Genomic DNA, 19,848 nt, shown 5'->3' with positions numbered 1-19,848 from the left:
AGAGTAAGTAATCTTGCTACCCTTCCTTGAACAGACAGGAGTTATTCCTTTCAAAACTATAGTATTTCCTGTTCAAAATTTTATCCTTTCTAGACTATAGTTTTAGGACCTATTAAAATGTCTACTGTAGCACAACTTTTCTTCCCTAAATTTAGTCTCCTGAGGTTTCTACCTATATTCTTCTCCATTCTGGTGCCATATTTCTTCCCTTTTAAAGGATCAGTTCAGTCATTCTTAGATGCTGGTTAAAGCTAACACAGCTTTTCTTCTGAGTATTTCTGAAGAACCCTACCTTATCAGGCAAACATAATTCAAAGATGCCCTGAATTCCTGGTCTAGATCCATTCTTTTAACAGTTCCTCACATTAAAATTATTCTAAGGAGATTTCTACTAAAGCCAAAACCCCAAATATTGAATTTCTAACAACTTTCACATTAAAACTTTCCAGTCAAATCAATGGCAACAAAAAATATATTAGTGCTTAAATATCTAGAGCTTAGAGGGTTGAATAACCTTGATATAAAGGTGACACTATAGTTTTATCAAAAACAACACAAGGATGAAAAAAGTTTTAGAAGTAGATCCAACTATTTAATACCATTCAAGGTTAAAGATAAAACAAATGAATAATAAAACTGACCCTTATCACATGCAAGTTTATAAAAGATGGAAGGAATACATTGTCAAAAGCATTCTCCTGTATTTTGTATTTAGGATACATTTAGTAATAAGCATAGGAGATGTTACTGATTTTCAAAGCAATGAGTGGGAAAAAAACCCACCCTGGTTTCTCAACTTCTGTATATCAGTTACTTCAAAACTACAATATTATTTACCATCTAATCCGCTTTATCAATAAGGCATCAGAATTCAGGTACTGTATCAAGGAAATGTTCCGATCAAACATTTACCCTATTTCCACAAGAAGAACCATAATCCTATTGCTTTATGCCAAATACAGAGCCGATTTTTGTAAATTAAAACCTGGTTTTCATATAAGCAATGGGAGATACATTTTAACTGAGCTTTGTTCACTCCTTTATGAATTACTTGGGATTCTTAGATGTTGTCTTGTTAAATCCTCAAAAAATGAGAATGCAAAAGAAACCCATCAAAAAGCAAGGAATTTCAATGCTTAGAACAAAGTTACTATTATCTCTTACAATATACAACATATGCTCTTGTGCAAAAAGATTCCACTGTTTATGATCCTGCACAACAGAAATAAATTTAACAGAACTCATACATTCACAAAGCTGAGAAATAATCTACTTGATTTAAAAAGGTTAAATCAGCGTGGAAAGTATTCAAACCAAATTCAAATATCCTATTCACCAAACAGGTCAATGTTATGTTTTTATAAGCAGACAACTTGACAGGAAAGGTCTAGTTCCCCCTAACAAAACACTATGTCATTTTGATGCTACTGGCAAAGCTAACAAGTCTACAGATTTGGGTCTTAGGCTATCATCAAGATCATCAGTATTCTGTAAAATCCAGCTAAAGAGGGGGCACTATAACCACAAAAAGTTCAAAATGCCTTTTTTTATTAATACATCTTTGTTCTCTAATGCTGGAAAACTCTATGAACTTTTATTCTGAATGACCTTTAAATTTTTTTTTAACTTTTTTTATTAACAGTTTTACACATGTGATGCACTGCTGTATAGTTCTGTGATACCTTCCAGGTTCATGGAAGGAGAAAGAAAGAAATAAAAAGAAGAACATAGTAGTTTAAGACGTAACTGCTAATAAAACAATAAAGCTATTAGGCAATGAGGAAGAACAGCGCAAAATACAAATCGCATCCCAGACAAAACAGTCACATCAGTGATTTAGCTTTTCAGACTCAGGTTGGGCAACTATAAAAGAAAGCTAACTGCAAAATCCAACTTCAACGTGTTACAAATTCTTTACTATTGATGACTGGGCAGGTAACCACAAAGTAGAAAACAGATATATTTATACAGAAGTAATCATAAGGAATGCAGTTGTATTCTGGACCAGTGTTTAAAAAACAAATTAAATTCTAATGAGTAAAACCAAAAAGATTGTACCACAAAATAAGAGCACTTTAAAAATTTTTCAACTTCATAGGCCATTGATAGGAGCGAGACACCCAACCACGCACTGTACTGGTAAGGGTTTATGGAATTTAAGCAACTATAGTATCAGACAACTAGGATGTTAAAAAATCTTATCCAAATTTTATCCACAAATTTTCTATCAAAACTGTTGTATTTATGATATTGAATTCAGCAACTGTGTTGCCAGGCTTTGGTTCCTACAGTCAACAGTTTGGTCATCTTTTTGGTTTATAACTCAGAACAAAACCTCAGTAATTAGACACTTTCCAAATTATTTCTCAGTCATGTCATGTCAGACCAAAAAAAAAAAAAAAGTACCTATCTTAATGTAGCTGCTATATCAAAAAGGGAAGTATTTTTAGTTTGTTTCTGTCTCCTAAGTACGAGTAGGGAAGGTAACAAGGTTAGCAGTGAACTACATTGACTATATAATTTTTTAAAATGGAAGTTTTTATAGAAGTTTCCACTAAAATTCAATTTTCCCTGTTAACATGGAAGTCTCTAATGGTTGTCTCCTAGCAGATATAAGGCAGGCAGGATGAAGAAAGATATCCCCCACTGAAAGAATGGACAAAAGAACAGATTTAAAATAAATGCTAGATAATTGCATGCCTCCACTGAGGATATACTTGCAATAGGATAGCTAAATAAAAAAGAATCTGTAAGTAGATCTATTTTCACGTGACCCCACTCACCAAACTTAGTAGAAAAATTAAGAAAAATCTCAGGTAATAGCTGGGTTTCCTGTCATCTAAATATGTACATATGTACAATTCGAACAAGGCTGAACAAACAGGTAAACAGCAAGAAATAAAACAACATAAATAGAAACCTACTTTAGGGACTCAAAATAACCCAGAATTTATAGGAATTTTGTTGACTGCAAACATCCTTCCTGTTCTCCAGCATCCATTCTGAATAGGAAAACAATTTGCTCAAAGATGGGAGAATGAAAAGGACTTTATTTCACATGAAAAGCCAGCAGGGATTTCTAAACAAGCCCAGATGTGTTTCTGCCAGTGGGGGGCCGTGATCTCCATCACCTTTCAGTCCAACAAGCGTTCTGCCTGCTTGTGTTCCTATCAAATATATCCCTTCTGCAGAAAACTCACTTGCTTCTGTCAAGTTACATACCACTTACAGATGCTGCCAAATCAGAAAAGCTAGTTATAAAACTATCAGCTGGGTTGTTTTCCTTCCAACCAGAGGCACCATTCTTTATAAAAACACATGCAATTTATACTGAGCTAATTGTTTTGTTTTACTTTACTGATATGTTTAGTTGAAGAAAAGGAAAACTAAACCAACAGACTGAGCTTAAGAATATTACTCAAAGCTGATGTTGTTTCAGTATGTGTTTCTTAAATCAGTTTGGGTAAATTCAAATGACAAGCATTTACTGGCCTCTTCATCCAGGCCGTCTGGACCACACTGAACTCCACAGTGGTAACTTCATGATTTTCCCTTAAAAGTGGAGGTTTTTGCACTTCAGAAAGTAAAACAAAACATACAACTCAATGTACAATACACATCTACTTTTTAAAACCATGGATAAGTTCACATAAAACAACACACTAATTATAGGTCAGTATTGAAGTGCTTTCTTAAGCTCACATTACAGACTCAGCATCACATGCTTTTCCAAATTCCTTTGTATTTGGCTGCTGGGGGGGGGGGGAGAAAAAAGAGTGCACTGACACACTCCATCCTCACAATAATAGCATCTTCTTTCCATTGCAGCTATTACACATAAAATACAACCTGTAGCAACACCAGAAGGAACAACTGACTCACTGAGAAACAACATGGCATCTCCAAAGTCTTTCAATCCTTCAAACGGTCATTCATCTATCCTGCACCTGCTCAGACTATAGTGAAAATCTTTCTTTGCTACTGTTCAGTTCAACTCCTTGAACCAGGGAAGTAAAAGGCCTGGGACCTCCAAAAACTGGCCTGTCAACAGCACTATCAAAGCAAATACACTGATCCTAGGCAATTTTCCAGAAGGCAGGCTTCTAAAGAAGCCCCACACTATCAAACACATTAGAATTACGCACTCTAATGGCCATATAACTCACCTGAGCAGAACACGCCCTAAAGATCTGTCAGTATTTGCAAGATCACAGGAAAAAATGTTACTTTTCTGTTTCTACTTCTGCATTAAACTGACAAAGAAAACACTTCAAAGTTTAAGAAGCTGGCTTTATTGAGTACCTTTCTTTTCTTAAGCGTGGCAACAAAAAGGCTTACATGGGAGGATATATGTGGTGTTCTTATGTGCCTGAATGACTAGTACTTTCCATCAATATAAAATTAATTACAATCTTTTTATGGAATATTTTAATTCACTATCACTATTAACTGATAAGGAAATTTCTGCTGCCAAAGCAGCTCCCACCTTGGTGTATTTGTTCAGCAAATGCGGACATGTGCCTTTCCACATCTAGCCTTTCTGTAGTTAGCGGAGATCACCTTGGATCTTTCTCAGTTAGATTACTGAAAAAAAAGTATGTGAGTGTTTGCAGGCAAGGGAAGCAAGTAACTCACACAGTGTTCAACAGCAAAGTCATTAAACCGAGACAAGAGTAAAATCCTCACTGTCAATTCCAAACACCCACTTTAACTAATAAACAGATGAAGGTATATGTAGGGAGAGGTTATGGCAACCAAATTCTGAAGGTTTGCTTCTTCATTTAGGAAAGAGAAAATTAACATTTTACATTCCAGATAGAGGCATTTAATCTTTTTTTAATACATGCACTTCTTTACAGAACAATAAAAGGAATTATGCTTTCCAGCACTTGTAGTTTCATTTTTTGATGCTCATTAGTGATTCAGAAACATGCACAACTCTTCTGAACAGAAGGGGCTTCTGGTAATGGAGTTCATTACTACATCCCCTTACATGCTATTTGAGTAACAGCTGTTTCAGTTTTTAAATCAAAGGATCAACTTTGCAAGGAATAGTACGTAAAAACAAACAAAAACCAAATACATGAAGTCTGATCACTGCTTCATTTCCTAAGCTATACAGATGTTAATTTGAAAGAAAGGAAGAATATTTCAAAAGTTTATTAGTGCTTGTAGAGTAATGTATAATAGCAACTAACAAGAAATCTATCTTTCCAAAATCAGCAAGTTATGGAGACTGTAAAAACAATCAGCTATGTTTATAACTGAGAGCTAGCTTGAAGGCTGGAGTCCCTGAAACATCTACCAAGTCTGGCTAGTTAAGGTCCAACCACCTCTTTCCAAACCTTTAAGAATACCCCCTCAATGAAGTGTTTTTGAACTTGAAACTCAAGAAAAGCATGCAACTTCACAGCAATTAAGAATTAACATTCCCAACTTAAATCATACAAGCAAATCTCACAAATGGAAAGGCACAGGTCAGCAGCTGCCAATTCAAACACAGGAAGGCTGATTCCGGTGGTCCACCCTCACTTTTGGTGAGCACAACTTAACAGTTTCCCCGTGTCATCTTCAACTATCAGCAAGCAGTGACACTGTGGCAACATGGTTTAGAGTCACATCTTTGAACTGCGTAAGAATCTCAGAAATAGCAATAAATTGCCAACAGAGCCTTTCAAAAGGCTAAAACAAGTGTGTCAAGGACTCAAGTGAATATGACTGGGTTCGAAATACTGCAGGTCAAAAAAGGACACATTTTCACATTTCCTCTTTAACAGTCAGGAAGCCTCCAACAACACATTGATTAAACCTGAAATAACGGGGAACTACACAGATTATTAGGATGAAATGAAAGCATGTTCCTTTTTCGAGAAATAGTTTTATACAAGTATGACATTCACTTAAACATGCCTAATGAAAATAGCAGCTCAAAGCAAAAAAAGGCATTTTTAGTCTGAATGTCCTGCTATGCTGCAACTGGATAAGTGATTATAAACAAAGATGGTAACCACCCCAGAGAGCTGACAAACTAAAGTTATGATAAAACGCAACTGGTAAATAAAGTCATAACTGCAGACAATTTGAAGAGTAAAGCTAACAGTTAAATGTATTTGCATAATTAGTTCATTCTATTGTCATTATGACCAAGATTTTCTGAGACTATAAATATTAAATACAAATAATTTGTTAAGCATCTTCAATTTTTCTACTTGTTTTCCTGGTGGGAAAAATGCCTCAGTAGCTTAGAGGTAAAATCTTTAACAACCACAGCAAAAAAAAAATCCATAATAGCTATTAGTCAAACAGCTGCCACTTCATACTAGAATAGGCTGATCAAATTCTGACAGTTCTGAGCTCTGTAACCTTTTTTTCCACATTTCTTCCCAATTTGTTGTCCTCACAAATCTGTGTTGAGAGACATAACACAAGCAGCTTGACTCCAGCTGGAACAGCAAGTAAAACAGTCTCTCCGGAGCCAGTACTTCCAAAGATGTTCCCAAATATGCTCGTACATTCATTTCACTCAAAGAAGTGAAATTAATGTACAAGGAGCCATGATGTATTTCTCCACCTATATGAAATGTATACAAACTACTGACCCAGCCCCATTTCTCTCCACATCCACCTATAGCAAACCTGAAATTATGGCTGCACTTCGGAAGGTCAATTCCCTGGCATTACTGCAGCACATTCCAAAAGGCTGATATCAACATTCCTTCCTAGAGAGCTTGATACTGGATTGGTGACTGAAACGAAGAAGGTAGGTGGCGTGTAGAAGCAGAGTTGTTAAACAGCTGGCAACATCTGTGTTCCAGCTATTATCACAAAACATTTACTAACTACAGCCAAAATATTGAGCAATTTTTAGACTTGCAGGAGTTTCCACATTCATTTTATTTCCTCCAATCTGTTTTCAGCAAAAAATGGTAGTCACAAGGAGAGACAGTAGAAAATACGTTTAAGTAACGCCAATCATTTAGTATTTCTTTTGTATCAAAATTAGGCTTCTGATAGTTCAGAATGCCTTTAATAAAAGTCAAAATATTGAAGCATCTAGCTCAATAGCAGGAATAGAAACACATAGAAGAGAAAATCCTGGTAGCTTCTTCCAAGCTTATCCACACTGTCATAAAATTCCCAAATCACTTCAAGTGGGTCTTAATTATATTAAATATAAACTGATGCTAACGAATATTGCAGAAATCCAAAATCATCACCTGTTACATTCCTTAATATTTATAATTTGTTTCCCTGATGTTTTCTTATTCTGCACAGCTACTCAGCAAATAGAAACAACACAGCAGTATGAAGATGCATACTGTATAAACACCATAAGGTAAATAACAAATTAAGAATTCTGAAGATATCTCTATAAAAATATTAATTAATTTCATTTAAAGAATTTAATTTTCTAGTTTACTGCTAGTGATTTACTAACTAGATCTGTCTGGATTGAAAAGAAAGACTAATCCAAAATTTACCTCAGTAAATTATTCTATACAGATTTGAGACAGAAGATACGAAGCTCCATGGGACAAGAGAATAGTAGGCTAATTTCTCAGTCATGCACATGGACTCAGCTAACTTCAGTCAACCTAAGTAGGTATGTAACTCATCCTATGTACTCCCTAGAACGCTCTATACAATGTATCTGTCCAAAACTTGAATACCTGAACTTTGCAAATTTTAAGTAAGATCTATTTTTTTTTTTCTTTTTAGATGTGTAAACAGCCTCACTGACTCACAATATAGGAGAGTTAAATCCATGGTATCATTCATATAAATTAAATGGCACCTGGGTTTGCATGTCTACCTGAAGTAAAGCAAAAAGAATTGGATCTTGAGTTCATTCACCTCAACAAAACTGGCATCACTCCAACTACTTCATGGCATAATTTATGATGTCCCTACACACTTCCAAAATCTGGTGAGTCAGGTGATCAAAAACAGAGCAGCGGATTTCATGCTCATACTTCCTCAAAATAATTTGTTTATGAAACAGACACTGACACTCAGTGCTAGATATGAAATACTTATTTTTTGAAGTATGAGAAACTGACCTTTCCAAACACCATTAATTTGTACATGTGATTGTGAGTTCTGCATATTCAATGGATGTTCAAAATTTTGTTTCCGAAATACCCATATATACACATATGTGTAAGATACTGCATTTGACTCCATAAACTTTAAAGATTTACATGAAATACTCTGTAAAACAAACAAACAAAACCCCTAAAACAACAAACTGTTAAAGGGAAACTAGGATAAATTCAAATAAACTCATTTAAAAAGGCACACTGTGTTGCTAAATACAGCAATAACTTAATAAAAGCAAGAATAAAGGCCAGGAAAGCCACCAGAAAAAATTTCTTATATGGTAAGACACTGCCTTGGGTCAGAACAAATATACCAGCACTTAACCATGTCTTGCAACAATATGCTGATTAATTCACAAAATTTTAACACACAAACAAACAAAATCCTTCTATCTAGCTGATAGAACAAATGGAGTTTGCAAACTGAAAGATTACCCAAATTAAAACCTGTGTGGTTTTAAGGCTGTAGAGTTTACATCCCTGCTCTCATGACACTTTCTAATAAGCACAGACAATCATAACATTAAGTTGAATCCTACCTGAAAACCTACACTTGCAGTAGCCAGTTCATCCTACCACTACACTAAACCAGAGTTCAGTTCCAATTCAGGGGAAAGAATCAATCTTCAGGTGAAATTACATGAGATCAGTGAGCCTTAAAGGTCCTGCACTTCTTGCCTGATCCTAGCCACATGGCACCATTCCTCAGATCAGCTATGCACATTTGTGAAACCCTTCACTGCATATTAAGCTGCATAAAGTCAGATAGTTATCTGTGGGTTAGTGAGCTGAATGGGTTCACAGAAGGTATCCAACAAAGGACAGAAAAAAAAAAAATCAAGATGGAAGGCGGTGAGACCTCTCCTATTTTGCATCAAAGAGCCAGTAGATTAGCTCTTAGTTTCTCATCAATATAATTTTTTGAAGAATGTGGAAAAGAAAAATCCTGAAGACACCTAAATACCAACCTTGCCCAAGCCTGCTCAGAACAGCTTGTGAAATCCGATAGGATCAAAGAACGGTGTAAGGCTGTGTGCTTTCTACAGGTTGGAAGACAACTTTACACTTATAAATAGTAACCAGCTCGTTTAACACGCAAACACCTTTAAACAGCTTGTCTTTAAGGCAAACCAACAACTACATTAAAAACAAAAGAATTTTACTGACAAAACTAAGTTAGACAAAATGCATTAACTTACTGAATCCAGAAAGCAGAGATAGGTTCCTGAGCTCTGAATTACTGCTTGATTTTTAGCAAATCCAACTGTTGAGAAAACAAAGATAAAATTATGTGGTAGTTTTTACCTTTGGTTTTTTTTTTTTTTAAATCTTACTACAGTCAGGAACAGATGAAAGGAAATACAAAATATGGTATCAGGTAAATTATACGGTTTTTCCATATTTGAAATGAGGTAATTTGTAAATATTTAAATAGTATGCCTATTTCAGTCATCTTCTCTGAGTGATTATCCATTGTATGTGTTAGAATTCTACCACCAAGTAGAATTAGACTACTTTTGCTAGCCCTCCACAAAGACATACTGTGTAATACATATCTCGAAGAGTCCAGCCACCTAGGTTTCACATCCAGTATCTCCGATCATAGAATCACCGAATGCTTTGGGTTGGAAGGGACCTTTAAGTCATCTAGTCCAACCCCCCTGCAAGGAGCAGCTGTTGAAAACCCTTGGCTGTATATACATATTCATCTCAAGTCATAACAAATAGTAACAAATCATAAAAAGGCAACAAAGAACCAGAAATTGCTAGGCAAGTTGTTCTTTCCATCAGGGGGCCAGGTCCTCTGAAAGACTCAAAAAAAAATTCTGTTCCATTATACTCATTAAATATAAAGTATGCAAATACAAAAACTTCATGCATCATTTATGTAATGGCACATTCAATGCAGAAGGAAGCCAAAGCAGAAGAATATATGTACAAGGAGCACAAACCTGGCTTATTCATACTATAACATGTTATACCATCTGTGGAAGACCACACTGAAATACAAATTCAGTCAAATGACAGACAACACTGGCATCTAGGGTCTTTTTCATTTCTGACCCCATGACACTTGTTGAATCTTTTACCAAGCCATTTCAGGAAGTGGAATCAGAAGAAAACTTTTTTGTCAGCTTAATTTCTGAAGCAGATGACAGCACTGGAGGGTCAAACAAATGGCAGAGCCAGAAAAAAAGGACGGGACCAGGAATACACATACAAGGGTAAGGATGGGACTGCAGCAACCAGCAATAAGATGAACTCAGCTTACCACTGAAATACATCTGCAAGGTAGGGGTGTTTAACTCAGATAATTTTTGTATGTAGACAAGGTCTACCTAAGAACATTCTGGTCTTCAAATTCTTCTCCTGGGCAGCATTGTAAGAAAAGACCATGCTATATGCAGTGTTATTCTGAAAAATGCTGTATGAATTCCACTTGGCCATACACATAACATTTAAGCTTTGTTTAAAGTATTTATGGAACCAAGTCAGGGAATCCAGCAAAAGATTGTCCTGACATGCAAACCAAATGATGTGAAGATATATACTGTGGGGTTTTTATTCTTTAATGGGAAAACTGAAAACGTAAAGCCAGAAAAATCTCACCAGGAAGTGGAGCAGGATAATTTTAAATAATATTTTCCCTAAAGTCCCTGATTTTGCATTTGAAAAAAGCAGACTTCTGTAATTCCCTACTCTTTTTATGTTATACAGGTTTAAGTTTGCCCTACTCTTTTTATGTTATACAGGTTTAAGTTTGCTCAGGAAACAATTTAACTGGGCTCAAAAGTTCACTTAGTTTTAACGCACATGCTCCCTGGCTATTTTGCTTAGTTGTCCAAGTACAGAAAAAGACATGACTGCATTTCTTACTGCCTCAAAGGAACATTATGTCAACTACCAACAGAACACTACTAATAAAGGCTCTTCCTTATAATTATGTTATTCTTTTCTTATGTATTTTGAGTATTTTAACCCTCACCTTAACTTCTCTTAATCACAGATTTCTTGGACTTACTATTTTACAGTAAATTTACATATTACTTTCTATACACATATGAATATCTAATCGCACATATACAGTTGCTCTCATTCTCCTTCCTATTGGCAGTAAAAAAGCAGCTGGCAAAGTCAGTAGCTACCACAACAGCAGAGCTGAATCCTGGCATGAGCAGTATTAGTGGGAAACAACTGATGCAAGTTAGCAGGTCCGGACATGCCAAACAAGCAAAACCCTAATACTGTGGAGGTCCCTACTAAAGCAAGAGGTAGAAGAAGAGGATAGAACTAAATTTGCCTGACATCAGTCAAATAAATACTTTCATACATCATTATCAGCTGTAAAGCAGCTTGTACTTACATTTCAATGCTGTCATTAGTATACCCCAATATTTCAACAACCTTCAGTAGAAAATAATGAAGTAGTAGGAATCAATAATGTAGAAAAAAAGTGAGGGAGACTCAAAGGCAACTACAAGATGACAATTATATTACTCTATGAACTTTCTGAAGCATTTCAGATCTCATTTTCAAATAAAACACTTTAAATAAAATAATGAAATATTTAATATTTGTTATGAGAAAAAGTTGGAAAGTATTTCTTTCTAAGATTAAGAGAGAAACCATCCTGAAGCTTTCATATACCAGCTTTTTTTAGACAGGAAGGAAGAAAATACACATATTTTAAAAATTATTAATAAGAGAGATGTAACTCCCCATAGAAGAAACTAGATCTTAAAAATTGTTTCACCACAACAAATCCTATGTTTGGCATGAGTAAAAAATTTTCTTTAATATTACTCTACTGAACAAAATCAAATGTTTGTGCCAGGTCTCTGAGTTTTGTAAGGCCTGCTTACTTGGTGAAAAGAGCCTGTTACCATGGTTACAGCCGTAAAAACTTAAGCCTCAGTGAGATATTAACATTCCTCACTCTTGGAAAGAAAAAGGTTTCCTTTTTTTAGGCAAGTGACCCTTTCTTTTCTTCTAGGTTCCCCCCCTTTCTTTTACATGTTAGAAAAGAATCAGAAATAAATCCTAATCTTGTGTAAATAGTTGAAGATGTGAAGCCTGACTAGTACATTGTTTCTGTACTAAAGCATCTTCTTTTAAAGGAAAGACTCCTTACAGTTGTAACTAGTCCTTAACATAATAAAAGTAAATCACTGAAAGCAAACAAATACTATGGATTTCAAGTAACCTGCTCCTAAAATGTAACAACCATGAAGAAAAGATGTCCTCATTTTAATGGTGACCTGAGAGTGACTTCCACATGAATAAGCTTGGTTTTGTGGGGGTTTTTTTGATTTTTTGTTGTGTGTTTGTTTTGGGTTTTTTTAAAGAACTATACATTTCATACTATTCTTTAAAACAATGCTCACAGCTGCATCCCCCACCCCCAATTTCTTAAATATTTGTTCAGGTTTCAGCCATCACAACAACAAAAAATGTTAAAACAAAAAATAATCTGACATATCTCTAATGGCACAATATGCTCCTTGTAGTTCACAACTCAAATTTAGTTTTAGTTTCAGTTTCCTAAAGTGCAAAGGTGAACTGACTTCAGAATTCTAAGATAAGTTACCGTCAAAACATTGCACCTGTGTGTTCTTGCAAACTAAAAACTAGTTTACACACAATTAATACAACACTCTATTAGGAACATGACTTTATACACAGAAGATGTTTTATAAAAATGGAAAATATATAATATAACAGGATGGTACTAACAAAAACATTACTAACCAAATTTCCTAAGCACCATAATTAACAACCTCTGGTATTTTTCCTTGACTTTTTTCCTGAGAAATCACAACCTAGTTAGCTTCTAGATCATCAACTACAAAGAGAAGTAAGATTCAAAAGGAGACTGATCATCCAATAGTTGGGGGAGAGGGGAGGAGAAGATAGATAAATTTCCAGGAATACAAGCAATTCTCGACATTCCTCAACTCCAGCTTTATCAGTTGCCCAAAAGAGAAAAATTCCCTCTACGTTATGCTGTGTTACTTCAGTATTGCTAGGTCTGACAACTTTTTAAAAAACAGCTTTGAAGAAGTCTACACTCAAAAGAAATGACAGTAAATAAAGCCAGGGGCCTATACCAAGCTGCTGATTAATTCAGTGCACAAACTCCAATTTATTTGTGTGTTTCAACAAGGGGATGAAAATTAAGCCTTCTGAAACAGAACCCGGCTTTTTCATAATAAGGTCATTTTGAGGAGACTGTAATAAGCCTAGGTTTCTCTCCAGTTACAAACAGGACATTTTGTTAAAAAACAGAAAGTGACCACATTTGGTGTTACACTGTTTCCAAAGTGTGCCTTTTAAATGAGATAACCTGAAAAACAGAAATTTGGAACCAGTTTTATATCAATTCCTACCTGTCTACTCATTGTCACAAAATCCAGAATGATAAAAACATCAGTTACAGAGCTCCCATACAAAATGTGAGCATACTGTTCTGCTTGCTTTGTCCTGTTGTTCTCCTTCAGAACACAGACATGATCTTCCAACTTCAATGCCATTCAACACCAGCTTCTTCAAAAAGCTATATAATTTTATTTCTATTTTACATTTTAGCAAGCTTGTCTGCTAAAAAAACCTAAATGTAAAAGAACCAAAACAAGCAAAAGAAAAACTGTTAGAGAGGTTTGTTTGTTATCTCTTCCCGCGGGTAAATGTAATTCATATTAGCATGTAAATCAATGGGGAATCACACCATACACCTATCCAGTAGCTCACTAAACATACTGGTTTAGCCCTTTGTGTAAATACTTGGGAGTTTAGCAAGAGTTTTTAATTCACATCAAAACTTTTCTGAAACTTCTGTTTTGATCTGATCATCAAAGGGATATCAAAAATGTATTTTGTTCTATTTCATGGTCTATTCGACAATACTGAAAGATATGCATTTACTTTTTAAATTTTTATGTAAGAAATTCTGGATTTCTTTTTTCTTAAAACCCATTTCTTGAAGATAAATCAGATATCAGAAAGCCACAGTAAAATTGTAAGCATTGACAACATTGTATATACTACAATTAAACAAAATTCTTTTGCAGAATAGAGCACAAGTGTTAAGCCAAGTTCTTCTTTCCTGGACATATAAACAAACGCTACAGAGCCAAAACCAAGAGGGCCAAATTCTAAACCAGAACGAGTTTTTGAACAGAGCGCTCTGGAAAACAATGTGGGTTTTTTTTCCATTGCAACATGAGTGGCTACAAAGACACTTTTCAAACTAAAAAACAGAAGATGCCTGCAGTAACAACCCAGCTCAAAAAAATCACTATTAAGTTACATACCGCCTCGAGGTTGAGATGAATCATTACTACCAACAATTACTGGAACACCAGCATCTTCCAACTTGATCTTCCATTTTTCAATTATTTCAGCTGAACCGTCCTAGAAAAACGATGACATAGATGCAGCTATTTTAACTTGTATGGTGAACCAAACACAGTCCAAAACAAAAAGTCCTATCAGAGACAGCATTTACTTGGACTGTATTTTACATAAGGTGTGAAACATACCTTACTGGCATCATTAAAGATTGACAGCTCCATGGTTTCTTTAAAATCTTGTTCCCAAACGGACTTCAAGCATTCATCTAACCAGCATTCACTATTGTGAACAGGCACAATGACAGACTACAAAAAAAACAAACAAAAATCCAAATGTATGTCAGTAAGTACTATTTTTGTTTACTTACAGTATGAGTATTAATTAAAAAGGGGAAGTGCCAGATCCTTCTGAAACTAATTTCCACAAAAAATGCATCTTAAAAATATAAAAGTAGGCAAAGATCCTTTATTTTCATTATAAATATACAATTCACTTTCTTCTCTATCAAACTTTTTTTTTCTTTGAGTTCTACAAGATAGCTTTTGATAGATGTCCAAGGAAACTTTAAAAGAGACTACTGAACCAAAAATGCTAACAAAACACCTATAACGCCACACTAACCTGTTTCTAGTATTCCTCCATTTCTTACAACACTCTACTTCTGTCTTCCATTAATGTAGCTTACTCAGCAGTTTTTCTTTAAGCTTACTATCCAGTTGGAGATGCTTATATACGCATCTTGGCTCTAGCCATGTTTCTAAAAATGATTCTGTCTAAAACTGCTATTAAGTACATTAGAAGATGACATATGACATAGTTCCACAGTCTACCATTTCAATTGCAGGCTTCCCTATTACAGCCTCTATTGGTTCAGCCACATACATGCAAAGCATGAAAACTTATCTGAAATATTTTAAAATTGGTTAGAAACCAGAGACAAGGGGTTTATCTGTTCAGTTACTCACCACTGTTCTAATTACCCCCAAAATGCCAACAACCCCCCCCCCAAATTCTTTCAGTATCTCAAAAAAAGAATATATTCCATTCATAGAATGCAAAGTCCCAAGAAATTAGTGCAGTAATACACTGGCTATGTTTGTAAAAGGAGAGTCCAAACCCATACCTCCTAAGATCACTTATAGATGGGGAACTTAAGGCAAAGAGCCTAAGAAACTTGTAAAAAGTCTCACGGGACAGTTTAAGAGGTTCCTAGAAACAGAACTTAAACTCCTTATCGTGTGGTGTAACCATAAATGCATAGTTTGAACAAACAGAGGATTAGTTCCTATTTTGAGCATGTGAGAATCTTAAGAACCAAAATACTAGAATACTACTGAAATTTAATTATTCAAGATTTAGTGACATGTGAGTACATGTACACTGTGCAAATATATGCATATGTATACATTAGTAAGCAGATTTTCTAGACATTTAGGAGTGTATTTTTGGTTTATTTTAGAGTATGATGTATGGTACAACAATTAACAAATAAGAAACTTAACATTTCACAGCAAAATACAAAAAAATATACTTGTCTAAAATTAACAAAATCCTGATTTTTGGCAGGAGGCTGTAACAGGCAAAAGGGGTATTTAAAAGAAGTAGGAAGAAAGCTATCTAAAATTTTATGCAAAGCAGGTCTTTGATTTCCATGTTGGAGAGCTACATAAGTAAAATAAGGAAAAATTTAAAAAAAAAGTTAAATTTATTACCAAATAATTACAACATACAGACAAAAAAGATTCTTTCAGAACTGTCTCAGATTAGTACTTTGAGACTGAAAAAAATTAGCAACAGTCTGAGATTCTAAACCAATATATTCAATTTACTCAGGATTTTAATATCCTTTATGTCTAGATAGCAATTAAAATACGACCCTATACTTTCATACTAATCAATCAAATGTATTCATTCAGAAAGAAAAGGATTCTCCAATTCTTCCAATGACAATATAAACCAGCTACAGTTTTGCACATCCAGAAAAATCAATGATTTTTCCAATTTGTTTTCTAATGAACTCAGTAAAAATTTGACTACGCCATCACAAACTAGCTTGATATTGGCTTGAAAACTGTAAAACTGAAACTTCTTTGCTTTTTTCCAACATGAACTCCTGTTTTAAGTCTGGACAGCAGTGCAAAATATCAAGTTTATGTTTGGACCTCTCTGTTTAGTTTGAACTGAAACCAGAAAAAACAGTACTTTAACAGCAGCACATATAAAACAATCCATAAATACCTGATGCCACTACGGTACTCTAAACTCAACATAATAACTCATAATATATTAGCATGCTCCTAAACACATTACTGTGAGCAAGTTCTACTTCCACAGAACTACCACAATGTTGAGGTAGGTGCCTGCCAAAGTAAGGTACACAGCTGAATTGCTGATGATACTTCCATGTAAAACCTGAAAAATTAACAAATCCATACAAATAATGTACACAGCCACATGATTAAAATATCAGAGTACTGCTAACATTGTATACTAAAGGTTCCTTAGGTTCTACCATTCTTAACCAGTTTGCTCTTTTTCTGTGTTTACTTTTTTTTTTTTTAAGCCAAAAATAAATTAAAAACACCGCAGAGCTAAACTTTCATTTCTCCCTACTTCACTTCTACATTTGTAGCCTGGCTTAAAAGTTGCAGTTGCTACTTGTCCTGAACTGGGCATTCATAAATTGGCCTTTATCATCGTGTGACTATATCAGAATACTTCAGTCTCCTTGGCTCATTTAAAGAGGGAAAAACATGAACCAGGGCACTTGCAGGTGCAGATTCATAGCAAAAAAACCAGGTGGTAGTAACCCCAAGAGACTGTGTCTATTTCTTCTGTCCCACAACAAGATCAACTACAGCTACATCATTGCTGACAAACCATAATCTCCAGGGACAGAAACACCAACCTTGCTAAGGCAATCTCTGAAAGCAGGCATAAGGGAGACCTGGAACACAGTTTTCCCAATGTCTGAAGTCCTTTTGCTGCAGTTTATGCCAACTACTACTTCCCGATCCCAGCACAGATTATTATTCTGGTTCTCTTTGCAGCAGCCTTTCATGTATTTGAAGACTGCTACCATAACAGTGAACAACAGGAATACGCATAAAGCTCTTTCAAGCAATTTTGAGTCAACACAGGGATGTAAATTGCAAACAACTAATGTATTTTTGTCATTACAAGATCAAGTGAGTGACAACTGAGCCAGAATTATAATTTCATTAGCTGAGACTTATTGATAGCAGAATCCAACAGAGGAGCATTTTCACAGCCTATGAGCCAAGCACTACGGTTAAAATACAGAACTATGAATCAGATCTGGATTTGAACATTGTGACAGTACCTGGCATCACACTAACTTCACACATTCTAGAGTAAGACCTGAAGCGATTTTAGGTATTTTTAGTAATGTAGTTTTGCCATCACTAAGCTGAAGATAATTATTCTTGGCTTCACTGCAAATGGAATTTTGATGTATGGCAAAAATGGCAGAATGCAAAATGGTTAACGGGTAGTTCAATCCCCTTTCTTCTACAAATGTATTACTCGGCCAAAAAACTCCCTCCCTCAGCTAGACCACTGAAAAACAATCCATCAATCACAGGATTGAAGAACAGTAGAGAAATGTGAGGTTTTAAAAAAAAGTGTCAGAAAATGTGCAACTAAATGTTTTACATCCAAATCTCGTTTCTGGCATTACCACCATCATCCTCTACTAAGAATATATACAGTAACTCCAAAGTGAAATTTTCAGTTTGCACAAATTTCAGTTCAAGTAGACTCCTCCCTGCCTCCGCATCTGAATGTGGAAAATAAATTTTTTAAAATCGTTTTAACACTGCTGAAGATTTTATAGAAGTCAGAAACTATGTCATTTTTAAATGAAGTTTTCAAATGAGTCATTACTCCAAACCATTTAGAAACTCATCGCTGTTGGCAGAAACATACTAGTTTTGTCAAATCTCATATATGGGATACTTTAAATAAACGCCGAGAGGTATATTTTCAGGCCACAAACTTTGACCTGCCTTTAGGATCCGAGACTCCATGAAGTTGTTCATCATTTTTACTTGCCCACTGACCTGCGTGTTTTTGTTTTTCAGACGCTCGCCTGGCTAAATTGTCGCCAAACCACATTAGTTGTATAAGTTTGCAAAAGAAAAAACTGGTTTTTAAAAAAACCAAACATTGTTACAGGGAGTAACAGAAGAATGAAGTACCGTAAGAAAATTTGAAACCCGTCTTTTCACACTCCGCGTCGCCAGACACGCCCGCCCTGCCATTCGGCAAGACCAACCAGCACAAAACCAAGGCCGAAAGCCCCTCCCGAAAAACCCCGCTGCTTTCCTCCGCCCAGCACCTACGAGACCTCCAAGGCAAGCCGGCGGGAACGCGCCTCGAGCGCCGCAGCCGCTCAGCACTCGCTTCTTCCCCCGAGGCCCCCGGCTGCCCGCCCGGCCAGGGCCCCCCCCCACCCCGCCCGAGCCCCAGCCCGCCGCCCGCCCGCCTGACACGTACCACCTGGACGGCGCGGCCTCGCCCCGCCGGCGCCCGGGGGGGCACGGGGCGGCGGGCAGCGGCGGGGCTCCCGACGGCTCTCCCCGCCTCCGCCATGGCCGCCTCCGCCCCTCAGGGAGGAGGAACGGGGTAGGGGGGCGATCGCTCGGCCCGTAACGCTCTGCAGGAGCCGGGGCTCCCGGCCGGGGGGGGGGGGGGGGGGGCAGGCTGCTGCCTCGCACGTACCGCCCCCCACCCCGGTTTTCTCTTGAGGAACTGCCCCGCCACGGAGCGCCGCTCCCCCTCCCCGGGGCCGAGCAGCCCGTCCACCCCGCCGCCGCCCCGTCCTCTCAGGCCCCCCCACCCCCGTGCACCGGGGCGGCGGCGCGAGCCCCCCGCTCCGCGCACGGGGAAACCCCGGCGGGAGGAACAACGATAGATAAGGCGGCTGGAAAGGCCGGAAGCGCCGTAGCTGCGTTGCGCGGCGGTCTAGGAGGGCGGCGAGCAGCGAGGCGCTGAGGAGACGGAGGGCGGGCAGAGTGGCGATCCGTGGGGCGGCTGCGCTGTCGGGCTGGGGGGAGCCGGGGGGCGAGCCGCAGGTCGTGTCCCTTGCTCAGGAGGGATGCCTTGGCCGAAGGCTGCGGAGTGGCGTCTTAAAGTTTGAAAAAGTTGCTCCTCGCTGCGTGTGGGGTATCTCCTCCGGCGCGGCTCGGGGTGTGCTGGCCAGGCCGTGGCAGGGCTGAGGGTCCTGTCTGTGGAGGCTCTAATGTTTTAAATAAACGGTGCCTGCAGTTTCCCACCTGTTCTCTAATTACATTTGTTACTTTTATTTCTCCAGTCAGCACTTTTCTTGGTCAAGACTGGTCTGTTCAGTGCTGTGAGTGCCTTTTTTTATTTTTTT

At 37.1% G+C, this 19,848-nt stretch overlaps 1 protein-coding gene across 8 annotated transcripts in view; it reads right to left on the bottom strand.

Moving 5' to 3' along the window:
- B3GNTL1 (UDP-GlcNAc:betaGal beta-1,3-N-acetylglucosaminyltransferase like 1) overlaps positions 1–19,301 on the bottom strand; it is a 141,980-nt gene extending 122,679 nt beyond the window's left edge. For 5 of the 8 annotated variants that reach the window (XR_011327188.1, XR_011327186.1, XR_011327187.1 and 2 more), the window contains exons 1-4: positions 18,969–19,289; positions 14,639–14,755; positions 14,411–14,510; positions 9,299–9,363 (exon numbers count right to left, since the gene is read on the bottom strand). Coding sequence is in view for 2 of the 8 variants with exons in the window: in XM_069798915.1 (XP_069655016.1) it covers positions 9,299–9,363; positions 14,411–14,510; positions 14,639–14,755; positions 18,969–19,064 (378 nt within the window). In the remaining 6 variants the exon portion in view is untranslated. Of the gene's footprint in view, positions 1–9,298; positions 9,364–13,486; positions 13,657–14,410; positions 14,511–14,638; positions 14,756–18,968 lie in introns of those variants that run through there. The other 3 variants (XR_011327190.1, XM_069798916.1, XM_069798918.1) reach the window with 3 other exon arrangements.
- Between the last annotated feature and the right edge of the window lie 547 nt (positions 19,302–19,848).

Source organism: Haliaeetus albicilla, chromosome 12 (genome assembly GCF_947461875.1).
Source record: "Haliaeetus albicilla chromosome 12, bHalAlb1.1, whole genome shotgun sequence".
Classification (NCBI taxonomy): Eukaryota; Metazoa; Chordata; class Aves; order Accipitriformes; family Accipitridae; genus Haliaeetus; species Haliaeetus albicilla.
Note: the sequence above shows the minus strand (reverse complement) of the source record. Positions and strands in the feature narration are given on the sequence as shown.